Here is a 22,519-nt window from a genome sequence, read left to right as displayed (position 1 = left end):
ATTTTTTTACATTGAAAAATAGATATTTTATTATTAAATCATTGAGTTAATAATAATCAGTGCTTCCAAAAAATTTAATAGATTTATTTACATTCTATAGAAGTAAAAATAAATTAAAAGTTGAGGATTCAGTTGCAGACATTGTTTGTTAGAGGACTGCATAGAAATTTGAGAGAGAAAGCAAGATGGCTAGCCTAGATTTGAAAGTGCAGCCCTTTTTCTTTCTTTCTTTTTTTCCCTCTCAGGCTTTATATTATTATATTCATCCGTTCGCTGTTGAATAGCACCGTTCCTCATTTCTCTCTGACCACTCTCACATAGAAAAAGGGTAACCTTCTTTGTCTTTTTTTGTTTTTGGTGTTGCTGATACTTCGCAATTTGAATTTAATTTTAATGTCTTGTTTGTTCTTAACATCCAACACTTGATTGTCTCTTGTTATATATCTAACCCTTTTCACGCTTTTATTAATTTCTCTCTTGGATCTGTTATTCTCTCTCTCTTCTTCTTTTTCTTTTCCTCAAAGGATCATTTTTTGTTTTTTTTTTTTCACAGAAAAGGTTAGTATGTTTTATTGCGTATTTTCTTTGTTCCTGATATTGGAACTTTTAATCCACGAATCTAAGTGGTTGTTCTTGTCGTTATTTCTTTGCATTTAATGTTTACATTAGCGTTATGTCAGGGATTGCTCTGGATGACATTGATTCCCTCACGATTGATTATATACAATGGAGTTGTTAATAATGTTGATTTCATTTTGGAGACTCAATTTTTGCTCATAAAGCACAGTTTTTTCTTTTCCCCTTTTTGAAATTTATACCGACATTGCTGTTGTTTAATGACTTTTGATATAATAATTAGTTTATTTATCGTATTTCATTTTGAAATATTTGTTCTCCATTCGTGACCCAAGACTTCTTTTCTTTTTTTAATTCTGCAATTTAGGCGAGACATTTCTTATTGTTCAAAATGGAAGGTTATGAGTTGTTCTTTTATCTTCTAGCATATATTCCTTCTATTTTGTTTGATGGTGCCTGCTTCTCTAATCTAATAACTGAAGAATCATGGTAAGAGCCATATTAGTTTGATCACTTTCTTGGGAGGATAAATAGATGTCTTTTCTATCATTAGAAAGATATGAAGTACAATTTTTTTATCAATACTTGGAATGCCGTTCTTGCAGCATGATTTTACTTTTTCCGTTGTATGGAGAAATGCTATTCAACAACTTTAACAATTATTTCATTTACTTTAAATTATTCTCTCTCAGAATACCAAGTTTGTTTGGCAATGCTTGCAGAATTCCATAATTGAGAAGAAATGGCTGATAGGCACCAGTACCCATCTCTCATGCAGAAGGTGGCCAGCCAGATCCATCTTAGTTCTAGCCTATCCCATGATGTTCGATATCGATATGGGGGCTCTCAAAGCCCTGCCCTACACCAGAGGCAGTTTACACATGGGAATTACTGCAATGCAGCATTCCAGTACCCTATGACTAGGGCATGTGAAGCCTCCCCTGATCTACCATTGATTGCATCAACTGCGTCACCAGTTTTTGTTCAAGCTCCATCGGAGAAAGGGTTTGCTAGCTTTGCTACAGATTTTCTTATGGGTGGAGTTTCTGCAGCTGTGTCCAAAACTGCTGCAGCTCCAATAGAGCGTGTGAAGCTCTTGATCCAAAACCAAGATGAAATGATCAAGGCTGGTCGTCTCTCTGAACCCTACAAGGGAATAGGAGATTGTTTCAGCCGAACAATCGAAGATGAGGGAATGATGTCATTGTGGAGAGGGAACACAGCCAATGTGATCCGTTATTTCCCCACTCAGGTCTGCTGTTTCTTCTTTTGCAAATACTTCACTTAGCCATCACCTTTTTTTTTTTTTTCATGAGTTCTAATCTCTCTTTTGCCTATCAACTTGATGATTTCTCCTCCAGGCCTTGAACTTTGCATTCAAGGATTACTTTAAGAGGCTTTTCAACTTTAGGAAGGACCGTGATGGCTACTGGAAGTGGTTTGTTGGTAACCTGGCATCAGGTGGTGCTGCGGGTGCCTCTTCCCTACTCTTTGTCTATTCTTTGGATTATGCTAGAACCCGTCTTGCAAATGATGCTAAAGCTGCCAAGAAGGGAGGGGGGAGGCAATTTAATGGCTTGGTTGATGTCTACAGGAAGACCCTGCAATCAGATGGCGTCGCTGGGCTTTACCGTGGATTTAACATTTCATGCTTTGGCATCATTGTATACCGTGGTCTGTATTTCGGAATGTATGATTCTTTGAAGCCAGTTGTCCTTACTGGAAAGTTGCAGGTCAGTACATTTTTGTCTCGCGTTTGCATTTTTTCTCATTACCTTTTACAGTTGAATATCTTTGTTAGATAAAAGAATTTCTCATGCTCTGTTATGATGATTTCAGGATAGTTTCTTTGCTAGCTTCGCCCTTGGTTGGGTTATCACCAACGGTGCTGGTCTTGCCTCATACCCGATTGACACCGTCCGCAGAAGAATGATGATGACATCAGGTGAAGCTGTCAAGTACAAAAACTCACTTGAAGCATTCTCCGTGATCCTTAAGAACGAGGGAGCCAAGTCCCTCTTCAAGGGTGCTGGTGCAAATATCCTCCGAGCAGTTGCTGGTGCTGGTGTGCTAGCCGGATATGACAAGCTTCAGGTGATTCTGTTGGGAAAGAAGTATGGTTCTGGTGGGGCATAATTGAGACTCGATCTCCTCACATTACACAGCCACAAATGGTGATGGAAATTTTGCAGTCATCAACAATTTAATTAGGCTGATTCTTTACTCATTTAAAATAAACCTAGTCTAAGGAGTTGGAATGTTATTTGGCTTTTCATGCAATTTATATTCCTGCGATAGCTCACTTGTCATTAATTTTTATAATACATACATATATTAATCCACTTATTACTTTTCTTATTGAATTATGTGAAGAGAAAAATTATCAAAGCTTTAAGCATGAAGTCCATGAACGACTCGGCAAGGAACTTCTTTTTCTGCTATACATGCTCAACAAGGAAGATCAGCAGCCTCTGCATCACTTAACAAATTTACCATATTCGTCCAAGTAATAGAATAGGACCCACTTAAATTTGATATTTAGTAATTCTATTGATTAATAAATTTTATAAGGAATCATCCCATATTAAATATTTTATTGTTCAATAATTAATTATTCTTTAAACAAACTCTTTTAATATTATTAATCTCTCACATATTACCTGTTGTAAGTAAATAAATAAATAAACTAATATTGCACTAAATCATAGCTTCTTTTTTTCTTTTATTCATTTCAGAAAGAAAGTTAGAGGATGAATGAATAAAACAAATACAACTACTATTGGTGCAAATAAATATCGAAAGTTTTTTTAGAGTATGATTTTCTTTTCTTGGTTGATTTGAATATATTGGTCTCACTTTTGTTTTATAGTTTCAATCTGTTAAAATTTAACAAATTAATATTTATAATATTTAGCAGTTTCTTAATCTAACAAATATATTAATTATATGAGGGTACACCAGCTAGCAATTCTTTACCATACTGGGTCATGTAACGAGTACAAGGCAGGAAAATTGTATTTGGAAAACGACAACGTTTAATCTCCGCCGTAGGCTCACAACTGCCACGTATTCCCGCCTTAAAGATATTGATGGGTGACGAGGATCAAATCTCAACATTAGATAACAACTCACAGCTTTTTGTACTCTCAGACCCACTTCTTTTCTCTTCTAAAGAGAAATGCAATTCTCTCACTCAGTTGAAGCAAATCCAAGCCCAAATGATTGGTTTGATCACTGAAGGGCTCGCACAGTATCAGAGTCTAGAAAGGCTTGATTACTGCACCATAATTTTGTGTAATGCACAAAAGCGAATTGCTTTTTCTTGGAATGTAGCAACTAGAGGGTATTTAGGAGTGAAAACCCTAGGGAAGCCGTAGGTTTGTATAAAAGGATGTCGAGGAGGAAAAATGTTAGGCGTGATAATTATACGCAGCCCTTTGGTATTTAGAGTTTGTGCGTGCTTATTGTTGACATGTATGAGTTGTTTCGGATTGTTGGGCATGTAATGCAGTTGGGTTTTGATAATTATCATTTTGTGCACAATGCATTGATACACATTTTTGGTTTATACAGGAAATTGGTATCAGCACATAAGGTGTTTGATGAAGGTTATGTAAGAGACTTGGTCTCTTGGAATTCATTGATAGAAATTGGAAGGCAATGGAAGCAATAAGGAATTACGAAGAAATTATGAAAGAGCAAATAAAGTCTGATGAGGAGACAACGATCGGTGTCATATCATCGTGTGAACGATTGGAGGAATTGAAACTTGGGAGGGAATTTAATGACATATTGAAGAAATTGAATTGACCACGTGTCAAACTTACTTAATATATAAAGTGTTGGGAACTAATCTCGAGGCAGCGGGACTACGATGGTTGTTGTATACGAGTATGGGCTTTTATATACATCGAGGAAGTTGTTGCATGCAATGGCGGAGAAAGTTTGTTACATGGAATGCCACCTTTGGAAGTCATGCGAAGGTCAAGCATAGCAAGGAGTCATTGGCTTTGTCCAATAGTAATATTAATCCTGATGAGGTGACTATGTACATGAAATCGGAATATGGATTCAACATTATATAAAAAAGTACATTCTTTCTGCAGATATTATTTTAGGTATTGCTTTGATTGACATGTATGCAAAATATGGAAATGTTCAAAAGGCTCCTCAATTTTTTTCATGAAATGCCAAGGAAAAGCTCGCTGACATGGGAATGCACATGTGCCATATTTACTTCTCCAAGATGATTGATATTGGGCTGATTCCAGATGAGATCACGTATTTCGAAGTACTATCAGCTTCTTGTCATGTGGGCTTGGTTGAAGAGGGCCGCAAATTTTTTTTCTCACAGATGAATTCTAAATTTAATGTGTTACTCAGCTTAGACACTACTCTTGCATGGTGTAGGGCTGGTTTTTGTTGAAGCACGCTAAACAGCTGATTAAAAGCATGCCAACAGAGACAGATGCTGTGGGCAGGGTGCATTGTTGATCCATGAAATACCTTTGCTGGGGAAAGAGCAGCTTGAAAGCTTCTTGAGTTGGATCCCATTATAGTGAAATACATATTTTGCCTGCAAACATATACAAGGAAGCCAACATGTTGGAGGAGGCTGTGAGTGTGAGTAGAATGACGGGAATGATGAGGGAAAGAGGAGAGAATTAGATTCCTGGTTTTAGGTTAATTGAGGTGAACAACATTGTTTTAAGGAAAGATTGCATCCTCAATCAATTCAAATATCTGAATGTTTAATGCAGTTAACACGACAGTTGAAGTTTGTTGAATGTATTTCTGGTGTTCCAGGCTATGGAAATGATTTCCTCTCAGGCTTTGAAGTTGAAACCCTTTCTGTTAGATACTTATGACATATGGAAATTATTGATAGAACTGTTTCCCATGGCGTTATTAATTATATTGAGTTGGTTATATTTGTTTTGAAGCCATAATGGGAAAGCCTCGCCATCTTTTCTCAAGGTTAAAGATTTTGCTTTAGGTCCAAAATGCCTGCCATGAAGAGATGATGTGAGTTTGGGTCCAAAGCCTGATGAGATCCTACAAGAGACTGGTATGTGAGTGGAAGATCAATATGCAAAAGGAGGTTTGCCATTGTGCCAGAGGAACAGAACAGGCTAATGCCAAGTTGTTACTTCCCCAATCAGATATGTTTTCCTATACTATCCGATAAACATAAGAAAGAACTTCTCTATCCTTTTCTAATTTCTATATGATGTATTCTCATTACTCATCAGTCTAAATTTTTCCTCAGCCGTAATCATCTTCTGAAGTGAGCACACAGGAAACTGTTTTATGTCGATTCAGATCAGGAAAATAATAGATGCTGGACATCCTAAATTCTAATTATAGCTGGCCCATGTTATAGGTAAACAAATCAATTTTCTGCTGAGACTTTGGCATATCACTGCAATAGAACTTGCTTATACACTATATTTTTCTGATTTACTTCCTTATAGATTATGCTGCAATTATGCTTCAGATAGCGCAATGGAACTTTAGCATTGTTATGTTTCTGAAGTAGTTTAAGCTCTGAAGCCCAGAGAAATTGATGGTAATATCTCACCATCATGCAAAACTGAATAGCTTGATCTCAAAATGAGAGTGGGTTATATAAGATAGGCTTCATGGTTTGCAGATACCATTGACTATACTGAAAAGATACCAAGAAGGTCTGAACTTATGACATGATGTCCATAGCATAGAATTCCTATAAGAGAGGAGCAGTATGTTGGGATGGGATGATTAAACTTGTCCTAATGATGTAAGAAGTAATGATTACTGTAACCATCAAAGCAATGAGTGTCGTGGTTAAAAACTGTCTCTTAAAGGTGTTGACAATCATTGCAAGAGAAAAATGGGAAGGGGGTGGGGGTGGGGGCTATGGGAATGTGTTTATAGAATACATATTTACTTGACCAGTTGACCTGTCTCCCAAATGTGCAACTGTTAAGTCCTGAATCATTTCATTTGGATGGATGAATTGAAGAACAAAGGTTGTGCATTCAAAAATCAAAATCTTTTTCTTTTTTTATGTAAGTAGGAGAGGAAAATAAAAAGCTCTGTTTTGTTCAGGGGTTGACAATAAGTTGGTTCTAGATCAAATTTTAAAATTTGCTGAGTTTAGATTTAATCTCATTTGCTACGAAATGGAAAGTGGAAACAGAGTTGCACTTTTAATGAATGTGTTTTAAGTGAGAAAAGGGGAGGAGGGAGGGAAGGGAATATATGGATAGGTCATTGCTTGCACGCTAGGTTATGTTCATTTCATTCCTGTTTCTTTGTCTTCTTTCTTTTCCTCCCACATGCCTGACAGCCTTCTTTTCGGCTCTCTAGTCAGGCCACTGATTACCCTGCTGTGCATATGGGCCATGGCACTGGCCAATTTCTAACTCAAGAATCAAGATCACCCCATGAAAATTGATTGGACAACATAACTATATCGGGATGCACAAACACCTTTTCCTGTCCTTCTCCCGCCTGCTTTGCATCTTCTAAGACGTGTCCAGTTGCCATGACTCATCAGGCTCACAGGAGATTGCAATTTTCCCCTTTTTGTTATTTTCCGTATCAAGAACAAGAACTAGGAAAAGAGAAAAAAATAAAAAACAACAATCAATAACCGACCGGTCCAAAAGCTATTATACTTCATGCAATGCAACTGCTAGCTTTGAACTTTTTAACCCACAATTATTTATTTATTTATTTATCATCAAACATCTCAAAACTATAGGCTAGATTGAGTTGCGCACTACATTGTGGCAATTATGGTTTCATTATACTTTCATCGTTGTTGGAAACTGAACATAGTGCCTGAACCACCCACCCAAGTAACATATGTTGACAAGACAAATTAGGTTTTGTAATTTGGTTTCATGGATGACCAAATTGAGGAAAATAAAGGATTGTGGGGAGAGATTCCATGGTGGCATTGGCATAGCACAAGGTGGTGGACCTAATGAGTGCATTTCGGAATAATTGCCTTGAGAACCTTAACCAACAAGCACATGAGAATTCCTTTTTGGGCCCACAACAATCCAAAAACATACAAACCCAACTGCTAAAAAAGAAAAAATATTTCTTTTGCTGTTTTTTTTTTTTTCCATTGCATTCTTTCAAGTTATAAAAACTTTAGCACCCAAAATTTGACTTCTTGAGAATTATGTGCTCGAACAACTTCGAGTAATCTTTTGCTTTAAACAGTGGTGGTGACCCATTGGTTATAAAAAATTATGATTTAAGTATGGATTATGAGTACAGCTAAAACAAAAACCTTTTACTTTTATCATATTCTTTAATGAATGTGAGCTTTGCAGATTGATACCTAACCAACCAACTTAACTTAACTGATACCAACTTAGCCTTAGAGAGAGATCAGATGGCTTTTGGTGATCTCCTCTTTAACCATATTATCACATGGGTCCATTTTATATGCACAATCCAACTACTCGCTGCAACCCCAACCATAAACGGCAGGAGTTAGGAATTCCTTCTACCGCCTGCAATTTTTTCTTTCTTTCTTTCTTTGGCGGATTGCGATTAGGGTTGAATTTTCATAATTATCCCTTTTTGATTGTTTGATAGGCACTGGTAGGTTAGATCACTAGATTTCGGCAATACAATTAACGAAAAAATAAATCCAGCGGTTGTATTATATTACAGAATTATTTGAATCATCCATTTAATTTAAAAGGCTGAATTTATCCAAAATAAATATTGGCATAAAGTAGATATATATTAGATAGTCAAGTCACATTAAAAATTTTCTACTCCAACGCACATGCATTATTTTGTTCACACACACAAGCGTCAACGTGTACAGAGAAGAGGAAAATAGGAGAGTGACAAAGCCTTCAGTCAAAAGAACTGAAGAAGAAGAAGAAGAAGAAGAAGAAGAAGAAGAGTATGTATGGTGAAGTGTGATGGAGCTTTAATGTCGGTTTGTTACTTTGTTTAGCCCAAAGAATCCCATCTCTTTCTTTTATTATTTATTTTAATTATTATTTATTTTTTATAAACATCTCATTCTTTTATTCTTTTCTTTATAATCATTATCTCTCTTGATCCACTCATTTCACCTCTCTCTCTCTCTCTCTCTCTCTCTCTCTTCTTCTCTTTCTCTTTCTCTTTCTCGCTCTCATTTTCTCCGAGAAAATTTCGCTTCCGATTCACGCGATACTCTCTTTAATTTCACATTTTTATTCTTAATGTTCTAATCTGGTGGTCTAAACTCTTCAGGTTAGCTCATTCGGATATCAAATTTTTACTGTTTGATCATTCAATATAGAGATCAAAATCATGTAGTGCTACGCTTTCTTTCTGGTTTTTGTTTTCTAGTTTCTATATGTAGCTCTGCTTGTTATTTTTCTTCTCTCTCTTTCTTAACCAAAAAGTTGATATCAGTTTGAAGATCAAAATTGTGCAATGAAAAATTTAACTTAGAATGAAGAGCGATTATGAAGTCTGATATTTGTGATCGTAGCTTTCTGGAGATAAAACTGTTTAACGAGGCAATTGAGTGTTTTTGCTTTTGTTGTTGTATTTGGCAATAAAGAAGATTAATGGAATTTTGTCTATTTATTTAGTTCTCTTTGTGTTTTTGTGTCCGTAAATGCTGTTGAGTTTTAGTGATTTAAGAAACTTCAGTAATTGTTTACTGTTGAGTTGTTTTTATGTGTTTCAGTGTGGAACTGTTGTTGCCTGATTTAATTATCGAGCTTTTCTACATTCCTCTTTTTTCTTTTTTTGGCGGGAGACATTCTTCTGTTTGTGCTGAATGGATTTTAAGTCTAAATGTTAGAGAGTAGGTTGCCATTTACCTTTTTCTTTTTTCGTTGAACGATTTCTTGACATTTTGGTGCTTCCTTGTACGACAAATTAGTGATTTGAGATGAGTTGGAACTCGAATATGGAGGTTCATTACACGAGCACTAGCTATCCTTATAACTCTGCCGGAAGCTTCATGGAGTATTTCGAAGGCCTTACATATGAACATGTGAATTTCATTTTTGATGGTGCTTCCCATGTTGAGGTACCTTATATTTCCACAATGGATAGAGGTTGAATTATTGGTTCTACTTTTCACATTGAGCAAGTATAGGAAACCACTTACAGAAAATTCCTATTTGAGTTGTGTGCACAGAAATATCATTGTTGAGACAGCATTATTTTTCTAGTGCAATTGAATATTGCATCTTTTGTCTTCAGGAAAGTGTATACCCGTCCATAAGTGCAAATTTCTATAAGTTTGGCATGTCTCAACCTGGGAGTGGTTCATACTATGATCATAGTCATGCTTATGAGGTCCATGATCACAGACCGCAAATCAATGACTACAGAAGGCCCCTAGAGAATTCTTCAACAATGGTTAACTCACCGGCTGCTGCAGTTAATGCCGAATGGGAAGGAAATGAAAATCCGAGTACTCAAACTGATCCTGTCGAATGTAAGTTCTGAGTTGTATTTTTGCTTTATCTTTCCTAATAATGTCTATAAGTCCTCCTTGGGGAATGATAGCTTATATAACCTTCTATGGATGGGTGGAGAGTGGAGAGGGAAGAGATAGAGGGAGAGAGGAAGGGAAGTGAGAGGGAGCTAATCTCTTGAAGGGGCAACACGATCCTGCTGCCTCAGCATTGTTTTTCTTCTCTTATCAATCTAGTTGTTTACTGGAGCCACCCCTCTATCTTTGTTGACTCTCTGCAATTTATGTCTTTCGTTATTGTTGTTCCATTCTATTTAGGAGCTGAATGGCTGAGCCTTGAAATACCACTTAGAATATATTCCATCTCAACCCCTGGCATTTGTAACTTTGTTTTGCCAATAGCAACATATATATCCTGTTTGGATTCAGTGTAGTGATCTCATCATACGCGGAGAACAGTTTAGGAGTATCTAGGGATAGCATGGTTTTGTCTATTACTTTTTATTTCAGTTGCACTTGGTGTTGGAGCTTAGTTCAATTGAATAATTCTATTTGCTGATCTCTTGTATCTCATTCACTTAAGATTTGAGCAACTTTTCCCTGCTTCTAACATCTTCCCTTACTTTCTAGGTCCTCGGAGACATCTTAATGCTCCAGATATCCAGGTTTGTTACTGTTAGCTTCACAGGGTTCCTTTTATACCTGATATATTTTTATGTGGAAGATTTACCTGCACCATACCATTAGCAGGTGCCAACTCGTTAAGAAATCCTTAAAGTGGCTATTGCTTTTATTAATTTAAAGCTAGAAGTTAATACGAAAACTGCAACTTTAGTTATATGGTTCCTTTCTTTTGGCTTTGTGCATTGCACTTTTGGTGTGTATGTTTCTATAGACATAGACACAACTTTCCCTCCATATTCCATGTTGAGTCTCTTTATTTTTTTTTCTCTTTAATTTTAAAAAGATATAACAAATGTAAAAGAGTAGTGATCAGAATGCAGTGCCTTTTAGATTGAGGAAAAGAGAAACAGTCAACTAACAATATAGATTTTGCTTTCTTGCCCATCAAATAAATGTTTGTTATGGTTATAGACAAATTAATATACTCCTTATCTGTGAACTCTGCAGGTCATTTGGCAAGACAATGTTGATCCTGACAATATGAGTTATGAGGTTAGAGCATAGATCTCTATTAAAAGGGGTTAGAGAACGTGCATTTCAGTATATGAAACTGCATGTTTTTTTTTAAATCTTTCTTCCATGATTATGGTAATAACATTAGTGTTTGGTCCTATGATGGACCATTATTTCTTGCGTTAAAAGGGGTTAAAACACATCCACTATGAGGTTCATAGAGTCCCCATTTGTGGAGTGGAGTTTTTTCTACATTTTAACTTGCAAAAAGTATTCCAGTTCGTTGTTTTGTACATAAAGTTCCAACCAGATGCTGCTCCAAAAGAGCATAATCCAGCTGCAGGAGAAGGTAAAAGATGATGTTTCTAATTTAGAAATATCTGAGCTATCTAACTGAGTACAGATTCTATATGCTGCCTCTTGGGGCTTGTCTAGGTTTCCTTTGGCTTTTGTCATCTTCTTAAGGAGGCTTAAATTCCTTTATATAGTTTGATGTTGATCAGTTGACATGCACTTTTGATTGAAGTTACTTTGGATAATTATATTTACTCTTTGAAAAATCTTTCCGGTTCAGGAATTACTAGAATTAGGTGAGGCGGTTGGAATGCAAAGTCGTGGTCTTTCCCAAGAACAAATTGCTATGCTTCCAGTCTCAAAGTACAAGTGCAGCTTCTTCTCAAGAAGGAAATCAAGAAGTGAAAGGTACTATCTGGGCTTATATACATCATGTGTGTTGATCAAGTCTTCATCTTGCATGTGGTACACTGATTGCTATTTTTTCTATACTTCTCACGTAAATCTTTCATGGTGATGTGGATTAAGCATTCAGATTATAACATTGAAACTGGATATTTGTTTTAGCTTTTGGTTTTATGGGACTCTGCTCAGTATACTACCTGGTGTGCACTTTCAGACTTCCGACAGTCTTTAACTTAGATATGTAAAATATCATTCATCGCATGTAGAGTTCATCCAGCTTTTATATCAAATTGCGCCTCTAGATTTTTGTTAGTACTCATTGATTGACGCAATGGATCAGATAACTAAGGGATTATGGAGAAAAGCATAAAAGGTAAACTAGATATGGACAATTGATGCCACAAATAATCAAGCCTTGATATTTCTAAATTTTATAGTCATTAAGGAAAAATATTCAATATTGACAATTCACAACCCCCATTTTGAGATAAAAAAAAATTGTATTCCTATCTAATTTTCATGGAGTATTTTACATCATTGTCCTGTTGCCTACCCTTTCTCCTTTTGTTATAGGTGTGTAATTTGCCAAATGGAATATAAGCGAGGTGACCGGCGGATTATACTGCCTTGCAAACATGGCTATCATGTTGGTTGTGGGACTAGATGGCTTAGCATCAATAAGGTGAGCCGTTCATTTTTACTAGGCATTTCGTACATGCATTACACATGATGCATTAATTTTTAATTCGTTAATACATTTATTCTATATTACCGAAAATATAAATTAACTATCCAATGTTACTTTTTGCATTTTTGCTTTTTTAATAATATTGTTTTACAAATGTTCAAAAAAAAATAATATTATACACATTCTTTTGTATATCTCTATGTCTTTTCATCCTTATATGATTTTATAAATACTAATTAACACATTAGGGCTATTTTATAATAATTAAAAAAATCATTGACAATTATGAACTTTTATTGTATAATAAATATGATAATATTAATAATTATTTTTTAAAGAAAGCTGAGCAACAATAAACATTCAAGTCTCATTAAATTATTAAGTTGCAAAAGGTTAATGAAGAAAATATAAGCATAGGAATCTTAACTATTCAAAAGCTACAATATATAGATCAACTAACAATTTAAAAAATTAAATTAACGAAAAAATTATATATAGAAAGGGAATCTTATCTGATTAATTCTTCAAAAGATTTTAACATACTTTATAGTTGAATTATTGGTAAACTTTGGATTGTAATTTGCAAGGTAACATATCCTAAGTTTGGTTATTATAAGATAAATGGTATTAGGTTTTCCTTTAGTATATATGAGGATTATCAACTTAAGTTTTTTGTAATTTGTATTTAGAAAGTTACTTCTTAAGTTTTAACAATTCTTATGGATTAGAAACAGGCATTTTTGTAAACAACAAAAAACTTGAAGGATATTCTTTATTCATGCATATGTCCTTATTCAATTACAAGTCCTTCTGATTGAAAAATAAAGTAGTGAAGTATTTTAGTACATAATCAAAATTATTAAGGACATCCTTTTTATATATAGTTTAGATAAAATGAAGGGAGAACCCAGTCATGCTCGTTTTCTTTGACCAAGTCTTGAGAAACCTGACTCTGTTTTTGTTATCAGGCCTGCCCCATATGTTACGTGGATGTCTTTGGTGATGCATCAAAATGTTAGGAAATAATCACTGGTGGACATATAGAAGAAGATTGTCAACTCGTTTTTTTTTTTTTTTTTTTTTTTTCTATCGTTTGGGTTTTGGGTAATTTCCCCTGCACAAATAGTTGTTTGCTTCAGCTTTTCCATTTTCTGGTGTAGAAAACTAGGTTTTGCAATAAACAAGCTATAAACTTTATGCAAGGTTGATTTGTCTGAATCCAGATACTTGTATCAACTTTATAATTGGTCTATATTTCACGGTTCTCTTCAGAAGGAGTTAGTGACGCTTGAGTTTGTTCTGTCATGGAACTTGGCTGATGAAATCATCTGTAATGGTTGTGAATTCTGAAATTATGGGTTCGAACATATTTTGATGAGTTGGCGCCCTAGCTGGTCAGAATAAGCGAGAATAGTTCGTGTTTAGTTTTGGTGGTAGACAAAAATTAGTATCGGCAGGACAGAAAGGCCTAACTAATTGTCCGTTAAGCAAACAAAACGCAGTATATACTAGGATTGGTCTTCGTTGTTGTAGTAGATAGAGGTGGCGAAGATGAAGGGTCCGCTTCATCATAATGTCTTTGGTAGGTGGCAAGTTGAACTCTTAGTTCCTTTCTCTGCGGGATAAACTTGGGGGCGAAACGGGCCTAATTGTAACCATCTTCGTGCTTTAAGAAAAGGAAAAAAATAAAATAAAAAACACAAATCAAAGACGTGGCTGCCTGGTGCAATTTATTATTTGTAAAATAAATAAATAGAATATCAATAATACCCCAGTTTTTCAAGCAATTTATTATTTGTAATACATGAATAAGAAGATTGGTAAACTGGATAAAAACCAGCAAGACAATTGGCTTATGCCAAAATGACCTTACAAAGAAAAGAAGAGTATATATATTAAATAATTATAATAAGCTACTGTGTATTGCTTTGCAGAACTGTGTTAGCGTTGAACTGTTCATTTTTAATTTTCTTAGGTCTTAAAGCATAGTTTTCTATTACACGCTTGGCTGCTAACAGATTATAAAAGGATAACTGAGATAAAATTCTCTCTCCTATTTTCCACTGGGTAACCTTATATATATATATCATTGAGAGCAGCAATTGATTCAATTTGTATGTGGCTATATATCGTTTGTTATGTTTAATTGGTTAGTTGTGAATCCTTTCTCATTCTGAGGGATCTTTGATTTCTTACAACTTAAAGTTCGATGGTTGGCTTATCTGACTAGTGCATGGACTTGTAGTAATGCTTATTTGCGATGAAATTGTAATTTTATGAATTTGAACAAAAGGAAAAAAACAAAAAAAAAACAAAGGACAAATATATAGTTTATTGAGCATGATGCTTAATGAAGTCATACAAGAAGAACATAATTACACAAACTTTCCCTTATAATATGGTATCAATAATTTAGAGAAATGAGTATCAGTAAAATTTTATTTTGATGACATTTTGTATGATAATCCATGTTTATTCATGATTTTTCGGCTTGGAAGACAATCCTACATGAGTATATCGCTATCTGCAATCACAAAAAAAGTCAAGTGAGGAATTTTATGCATACCAATGCTAATATATAATAGACTAAATAAAATAAACACATTCTTTAATTTAATCTAGTATTGAAGTAGGAAAATATTACTTCTTACCTTTTTTCTTGATAAAAATATTTAAGAATATATTAGGCATTTGGTGGAGGCGGTGTTCTGATAGGGAATGGAAATGGAAAAGGAAAAGGAAATGGCCAAAATCTAGGAGGTGGAGGCGGGGGATTGCGAGGTGGAGGAGGTGGCAGTGTGCGAGGTGGAGGTGGAGGTGGAGGATTGCGAGGTGGTGGTGATACTGGAGATTTTGGAGGTAATGTAGGAGATCTAGGTGGAAGTGATTGTGGTGGTGATACTAGAGATTTTGGAGGTAATGTAGGAGATCTAGGTGGGAGCGATTGTGGTGGTGATACTGGAGATTTTGGAGGAAACATGGGTGAAGATCTTGGCGGCAATGTAGGAGATCTAGGTGGGAGCGACTGTGGTGGTGATACTGGAGATTTTGGAGGTGGTGACGATGGGGATTTAGGAGGAAACGTGGGTGGAGATCTTGGGGGCAACGTAGAAGATCTAGGTGGGAGCGACTGTGGTGGTGATACTGGAGATTTTGAAGGTGGTGACGATGGGGATTTAGGAGGAAACGTGGGTGAAGATCTTGGCGGCGATGTAGGAGATCTATGTGGTGGTGATACTAGAGATTTTGGAGGTGGTGACGATGGGGATTTAGGAGGAAACGTGGGTGGAGACCTTGGCGGCGATGTAGGAGATCTAGGTGGGAGCGACTGTGGTGGTGATACTGGAGATTTTGGAGGTGGTGACGATGGGGATTTAGGTGGAAATGTAGGTGGAGATCTTGGCGGCGATGTGGGAGATCTAAGTGGGAGTGATTGTGCTGGTGATACTAGAAATTTTGGAGGTGGTGACGACAGAGAGTTAGGAGGAAAGGTGGGTGGAGATCTTGGCGGTGATGTAGGAGATCTGTGTGGTGGTGATACTGGAGATTTTGGAGGTGGTGACGATGGGGATTTAGGAGGAAACGTGGGTGGAGACCTTGGCGGCGATGTAGGAGATCTAGGTGGGAGCGACTGTGGTGGTGATACTGGAGATTTTGGAGGTGGTGACGATGGGGATTTAGGTGGAAATGTAGGTGGAGATCTTGGCGGCGATGTGGGAGATCTAAGTGGGAGTGATTGTGCTGGTGATACTAGAAATTTTGGAGGTGGTGACGACAAAGAGTTAGGAGGAAAGGTGGGTGGAGATCTTGGCGGTGATGTAGGAGATTTAGATGGTGATAAAAGTGGAGCTTTTGGTGGCAAAGACGGTGGAGATTTTATTGGTGGTAATTGTGGTGGTAATATAGGAGTTTTAGGTGGTTGTGAGGGCAAAGGTGTCTTAATAGGTGAAGGAGGCGGCGGCGGCGGTGAATTTGTTATTTTAGGCGGAGGTGGTGGTGATTTTCTAATTTTAGGTGGTGGTGGTGGTGGTGACTTTTTAATTTTAGGCGGCGGAGGTGGCGATTTTCTAATTTTTAGTGGTGGCGGTGGGGGTGGCGACCTTCTAATTTTGGGTGGTGGTGGCGGTGGCGACCTTTTAATTTTAGGCGGTGGAGGCGATCTCCTATTTATAGGAGGTGGTGGTGGTGGTGGTGATTTGCGACGAGTAGTTGATAGTTGTTCATTTGATTCAGCTACTGTAGTAGTAGTAGTAGCAGCAGCAGTAGCGGCCAGTAAGTAGATCACTAACACATATACGAGATGACACCATAGTGGCGACACCATCTTGGGAGGGAGTCTTGTTTCTTCTCTCCTATTACTCAAGGAGAATATTACAAGTGCATAAAGAATGAAAAATGCAACCTTTAAATACTAAGGTTGATGCACTTGCTGCTTTGGTATCTTTAAATCGATAATAGCATATTATAGGGACGGGCCCTTGTTTAATAATCCCCTTAATTTTAGGTCCGACCCTCATTCTTCCATATTGCCAATTAAGTGCTTTTTCATGAATATTTCTTTTTCATTAATATCAATACAAAAAAAGAAAGAAATCTAATCTAACCTAATCTAATAAACCGAACGTGAATTTAATACAGCCTTTTTGCATTTATATGTCTACATCCACCTTCACATACAAATTTTTGATTTTTCTTTTTTTGCTTATTTTTTCTGAACTTTTACTTTTTTTTTTTTTACTTTTTGATAATTTATAATGTAAAATATAAATTCCAACGTAGCGACAATTCAAAATTCTAGACATGAAGAGTATAAATTAATAGAATTTCTTTCTTGTTTATGCAGTAGAGTTCAGAATATATATTATTATTTAAAATCAATAATCAAGTTGTTATGATGATATGAATTTTCAAAACAGCATAGTTGAAAATTGGCACACCTTCAATTGTGAAAAATTAATTAATGAGAAAGGTACCCAGTCCTAATCCTACCTTGTACCAGAAATATTACCTGCTTAACATATACAAATACAAGACATGGACATAATTTGGTCTACATAAATAGAGTGGTAAAGTTACACTTGCATACATTCAAGTTTTATACTTAATGCACTCTTTATTACAACAAATTAAAAGAGGGAAGTAAACTATTTCATGTGACAAAATATATATATAATATATATATATATATATTTATTTATTTATTTTAGAGCTTTAATAATTTATTTTTATATATAATATGATATAAAGATGTGTTTTACCTCACTTTAGTTTTTCTTGTCTAAATTCAGGAAATAATGCAAAAAATGAGAATTTGAGCTAAAAGCGCACTAATGGGCGTAATTGGACTGCGGCTATTAAAAGCTCGAGAATCAGACACGTGGACTATTAATAGTTTGGGCCTAGCTTAATTCATTAAGGCCAAAAAAGGGGAGTTTAAGTAATTATTATATAATTAGTGGATAATTATCATTTGAATTGTTTAGTTTGTTTAGGACAACAAGGGATAAACTATAGGAGTTGTATGTGGAGAAAAGAACTCTAAAGAAGGAAATCTCTACAAGGAGCAGAGGTGAATTAGAATAGGGAGTCCTTTGGCTACTGGAACTCTCGGAAGAAGGATTCTATTATTCTCTACAAAAAATTCTAGAGTTCATCATTTTTTACATCTTTCTAGCTTGTGTTGCATCATTCTTTAAAGAATCAGATAAGCTTTTCGAAGACGTGGAAAAAGAGAACCAATTTTCTTCATTCCTTGAAGAGCCTTTGAACTTTGAGGGAGTTTTAGTTTTTTGTTTTATGAATCTTAAGTTTTTCTATTTAATTACAATGATCATTGGATTAAGTATATTAGGCCAAGTCCTATAAGTGTTTAGTTTGGTTTTTTACTTATATATGAATCTTATATATTTTGAGTTTAACGAATGATTTCTTTTTCTTCATATGTTCATTAGTTTCATCTATTATTATTGATTGACCATCATATCAATTTAGTAGTAATATGTGTTATGAAAATCTTTAAGTTAAAAGTATTAGAGATACCATCTTTACTTTAATCTATGTTAGTATAAGAAACCTAAATTGCATCATTAGCTTGAGTGACTTGGAAAAAAGGAAAAAGAAACATCACCATCTCATTTGTTAAATTAGGCTTAAGGGAATTAAGGGTATTACTAAGTAAAAGCTAGACTAAATGCTATTTTATCATATAGTTTATATTAATCATTCTAATTGCATATTTACTTTCTGATTATTTAATTTCTTTTATTAAACTAAGATAATTTTCAAAACATCGGCTTAGAGTGTTTATATTTACTTTCAGTAATTTGTGTGATAGTTGGTCTTTATAATATATACTCTACAATTCCTTGTGAGATCGACCTCGTGGTAAACTTACCCGAACTACCATTAAGTTCGTACACTGCGAATATTAATTTAGACACACACATATATATATATAGAGAGAAAAAAGAATTGCAATCAAACTGTTGCTTTTTTTCTTTTTTCATTTCATCTCAGTACTTGGGAGAAAATCTATATATTTAAACTCTTAATCTCCATGGAGATTGTACCAATTGAGCAATTATGATTGATATGTACCCAGAAACTTAGGATTAATTGAAGTTGGTCGTGATTAGAGTATTCGAGCTCAATTGATAGACCTTGGTTATTTGCAGCGGCTCAAAACCCAAATCCTTCAAAAGTTATGTATGGCAGAAAAGCACCGGGCAATTAGCCTGCTGCAGATAGATAGTATTTATATTCCCAGTACCTTAGGAGAAGAGGACATCTGGTGAAGTTTGGAAAATTGGCTCGTCGGAGACCACATAAAAATAATAATTTAGAAGAAGAAAGCTCCCCACTTTTACAAGTAGAAAATAGAAATATACATATGCTGCTTTTGATTCTTTATTTTCCATTTCATTATAATGTTAAAAAGAAATTTCCTGGGTTACATTGGAATAGTATGCTGTTTTTATTTATTTATTTATTATGGAAGAGATATTACTTCTTTCGATCCAGAAAGATAAAACTTTTTTATTTCTTTATTCATCCTAAATTGTAGTACATTTTATTTTTTCTACTTATTAATTAGATAAGTATTTCTCTCCATTACCACATAATAGTAATTTTTACAAATTATAGCTTTTATAGAAAATTTATTAATAATAAATATATAGATAAAAAATCTATATATTATAATAGAAAAGAGACGAGGTATAGAGTTGAGCATGCGTAGAAAAGTTAAATCTTTCTTATCCGCAAATTTGGAAATGTAATCGGCAAAGATGGGAGGATGCATCTTTCAAAGGTCCCTTCAGAATGGAAGGAAAGGCGAGTTAAGGGGGACAATTCCCTTTACTCAGCTCAAAGAAGTAGTCGATGGCCATCTTGCATGACATTAAAAGCATAAACTTGAACTCCGGCATTAAATCATATCCAATCATTAAGCAATTACTCTCTTCAATATAATTTAATATAACTGAGACCTGAGAATCCGACCTGAGTGCTTTGTATTACTCAATCCAACAAAACTTCATAACAAAATGACGGCATGCTTATAGTCTTCAGAACCTACTAAAGTAAATAACACCAACTTTTAAAAAATACTGTCGTAGCTTAGCTTGCCTCTGCATCAACCCTCTCCACATCTTCAATTAGAACTTTGGTTGGTTTACCCAAAAGATCAGTATACTCCTGGAATGGAGACTTGGTGAAGTGGGTTTCCCTCCAGAAGTCAGGAGTCAGGAAACCATAGGTCTTCAAAAGACAGTCAAAAGTGGCCTGCATTCAATATGGGCATGTAGATGGGCTCAACAACAAAGATCAACGGCATCCACAAAGCAACTAATCAAACATAAAAGCATCTAATAAAATCATTCATCTCTGCAAAAACATTTCCTAGTCCAAAGTCCATCACAATTTCACATGCATTTTGGACATTAGCGACAGAAAGCTTTTCTTAAATATTATTATCTACCTATTAATATCAAAGCTATTGAGCATTGGACATACTCAACCTCCTACTAGGAAATGTCTACACAAACCCTATTTAAAGCACTCCGATGAAGGCAGAAAGTGTGAAAACTTCTACCGGCACAGCCAATAAGAACAAATTTACAGAGCCTTGCATGATTACATAATCTCATGTTTAGCATTCCAGGAACCAGTACACAGCCCAGATTTTTCTCTAATGATATTAGAATTATCAATTAAGCAAGAATCAACTGATTTCAGAGCTTCCAGAAATTTCTTTACAAGATTAAGAACCTGAACAAGTGCATAATCAGAGCAATAAACACTTGGCCTTGTTTAGACTTATATCACGTGCAAGAATTGAATACAGTTCTTGTCAAATAATGCCTTATGTTAAGTTGATCTAACTGAACTCTAGTAATTGTAAACTTAGCAAAGGTGAGAATTGAATTCTTGCTTTAAGAATTTCCAAATGATGGCCAAATCGCGCACAGCAAATGGATCCATCAATAACAAGACACTTGTTTTGGACCCCTTATTTACTACCCAGAAAATGATATTAGTATCGCACATTCATCTTGTAACTATTTCAAGTAATAAAGAAATCACAATAGTCATAACATGTGAACAACAAACTACAGAAATCAATCCAATAATAAAATATAAAAATAACCATGTGGAAGCAAATAAGGAACAAACCTTGACAAAGTTTCCAAGAGTCTTAGTAGAACCCCTGGAGGAAGTGAAAACATCTTCAATCCCAGCAAACTGCAGAACCTTCTTAGGAACACGTGCAGCCACTATCCCAGCACCACGAGGAGCCGGAACCATCCTCACAGTAACAGATCCACACTTACCAGTCACCTTACACGGGACCGTATGTGGCTTCCCAATCTTATTACCCCAATATCCTCTCCTCACTGGAATCACTGACAGCTTAGCCAATATAATTGCGCCACGTATAGCAGTGGCAACTTCCTTAGAACACTTAACTCCCAATCCTACGTGTCCGTTTCCGTCACCGACGACTACAAAAGCCTTAAACCTTGTCCTTTGACCAGCACGAGTCTGTTTCTGGACGGGAGTGATTTTCATGACCTCGTCTTTCAGAGAGGGTCCTACTAGAGTGTCGATGATTTGATGCTCTTTGATTGGCAGTGAGTGAAGGTAGATTTGTTCTAAGCTTCTAATTTTCCCTTCTTTCACTAAACGGCCGAGCTTTGTCACTGGCACCCATTTTTCCTCCTCCTCACGACGTGGCCGGCGGCGGCCTCTTCCTCCACGGTCACCGCGTCCAGCTCCACCAAAGCCACGGCGGAAAGCGCCGCGTTCTCCTCCTCCTGGTCTTTCTGACATTATTGAATGAATGCTAGGATTAGGATTTGGAAGAAAGAGAGTTTAGGGTTTCTCGAGAGAGAGGAGATGATAGAGAAATGAAAACGGCGATATACGGTTTTATATACTGCTAGGGTTTTTATTATTTTGATATGGGATGCGTCCTTTATGAAATTTCGAGATTATAAGGCCTAATTTTATTTTTTATTTATAACTATCCCTCAAATTGTCTAATTGTATTAGGATCAATTTCATTATTGTAAAAAATATTTTATTACTTTTATTCAAATAATTTAAATATTTTTGGATTAATTTGTATGTCAGTTTGAGATTATTTATTATACATAAAATTATTAAAAAATATAGTAAAGTATACACAAATTTTTTTAGATTTACTTGCTATAAATGTGTTATAAATGACTTATTTAATTTCTTATAATTTTAGCTAATAATTCATTAATTAAGATTACAAATATAACACCCCAACTCAAACTTCCCATTGAATAGCAATATATATATATATATATATATATATATATATATATATATATATATATATATATAACTTTATAAATATAATTTACTACTTAGTTACAATATACATTCATACAATTTAAGTGGCATGACATACTTAATATATATAAGAAATATTTATACAAGTGGTTTAATTC

The 22,519-nt window shown here is 35.3% G+C and overlaps 3 protein-coding genes and 1 pseudogene across 11 annotated transcripts; 3 read left to right on the top strand and 1 right to left on the bottom strand.

Moving 5' to 3' along the window:
• Window positions 1–136: 136 nt before the first annotated feature.
• Window positions 137–2,939, top strand: LOC8274427 (ADP,ATP carrier protein, mitochondrial). Of its 2 annotated transcripts, none has more exons than XM_015715609.3 (4): window positions 137–328; window positions 1,299–1,828; window positions 1,938–2,309; window positions 2,416–2,939. In XM_015715609.3, the coding sequence occupies exons 2-4, from the start codon at window positions 1,319–1,321 to the stop codon at window positions 2,710–2,712; spliced, it is 1,179 nt and encodes a 392-aa protein (XP_015571095.2). In that variant the 5' UTR covers window positions 137–328; window positions 1,299–1,318; the 3' UTR covers window positions 2,713–2,939. The 2 variants fall into 2 exon arrangements, with proteins under 2 accessions (XP_015571095.2, XP_002513476.2); XM_002513430.4 differs by lacking the exon at window positions 137–328 and adding an exon at window positions 375–558.
• A 613-nt stretch (window positions 2,940–3,552) lies between these two features.
• Window positions 3,553–5,851, top strand: LOC112533886 (annotated as a pseudogene).
• A 2,193-nt stretch (window positions 5,852–8,044) lies between these two features.
• Window positions 8,045–17,911, top strand: LOC8274431 (E3 ubiquitin-protein ligase BIG BROTHER). Of its 8 annotated transcripts, none has more exons than XM_025156323.2 (8): window positions 8,045–8,482; window positions 9,473–9,622; window positions 9,799–10,036; window positions 10,646–10,680; window positions 11,147–11,191; window positions 11,727–11,854; window positions 12,425–12,533; window positions 13,508–13,824. In XM_025156323.2, the coding sequence occupies exons 2-8, from the start codon at window positions 9,482–9,484 to the stop codon at window positions 13,556–13,558; spliced, it is 747 nt and encodes a 248-aa protein (XP_025012091.2). In that variant the 5' UTR covers window positions 8,045–8,482; window positions 9,473–9,481; the 3' UTR covers window positions 13,559–13,824. The 8 variants fall into 8 exon arrangements, with proteins under 8 accessions (XP_025012091.2, XP_048228479.1, XP_025012089.2 ...); XM_048372522.1 differs by having other exon boundaries at window positions 8,045–8,494; XM_025156321.2 differs by having other exon boundaries at window positions 8,045–8,526.
• Window positions 17,912–19,983: 2,072 nt separating this feature from the next.
• Window positions 19,984–21,972, bottom strand: LOC8274432 (40S ribosomal protein S2-4). Its single transcript, XM_002513435.4, has 2 exons — window positions 21,213–21,972; window positions 19,984–20,321 (listed from the first exon to the last, which is right to left on the bottom strand). Exons 1-2 carry the CDS (start codon window positions 21,867–21,869, stop codon window positions 20,157–20,159), a joined length of 822 nt encoding a protein of 273 aa, XP_002513481.1. The 5' UTR covers window positions 21,870–21,972; the 3' UTR covers window positions 19,984–20,156.
• Window positions 21,973–22,519: the final 547 nt, after the last annotated feature.

This window comes from Ricinus communis, chromosome 4 (genome assembly GCF_019578655.1).
Source record: "Ricinus communis isolate WT05 ecotype wild-type chromosome 4, ASM1957865v1, whole genome shotgun sequence".
In the NCBI taxonomy this organism is placed as follows: Eukaryota; Viridiplantae; Streptophyta; class Magnoliopsida; order Malpighiales; family Euphorbiaceae; genus Ricinus; species Ricinus communis.
Note: the sequence above shows the minus strand (reverse complement) of the source record. Positions and strands in the feature narration are given on the sequence as shown.

Bases quoted from the DNA above. Each gene is read 5' to 3' on its own strand.
- LOC8274427 (XM_015715609.3), top strand. From the start codon at position 1,319: ATGGCTGATAGGCACCAGTACCCATCTCTCATGCAGAAGGTGGCCAGC. The intron at 1,829-1,937 runs GTCTGCTGTTTC...TTTCTCCTCCAG, and splicing joins TCCGTTATTTCCCCACTCAG to GCCTTGAACTTTGCATTCAA. The intron at 2,310-2,415 runs GTCAGTACATTT...TGATGATTTCAG, and splicing joins TCCTTACTGGAAAGTTGCAG to GATAGTTTCTTTGCTAGCTT.
- LOC8274431 (XM_025156323.2), top strand. From the start codon at position 9,482: ATGAGTTGGAACTCGAATATGGAGGTTCATTACACGAGCACTAGCTAT. The intron at 10,681-11,146 runs GTTTGTTACTGT...TGAACTCTGCAG, and splicing joins TTAATGCTCCAGATATCCAG to GTCATTTGGCAAGACAATGT. The intron at 12,534-13,507 runs GTGAGCCGTTCA...TTTTGTTATCAG, and splicing joins GATGGCTTAGCATCAATAAG to GCCTGCCCCATATGTTACGT.
- LOC8274432 (XM_002513435.4), bottom strand. From the start codon at position 21,869: ATGTCAGAAAGACCAGGAGGAGGAGAACGCGGCGCTTTCCGCCGTGGC. The intron at 20,322-21,212 runs GTTTGTTCCTTA...TATTGAATGCAG, and splicing joins CTCTTGGAAACTTTGTCAAG to GCCACTTTTGACTGTCTTTT.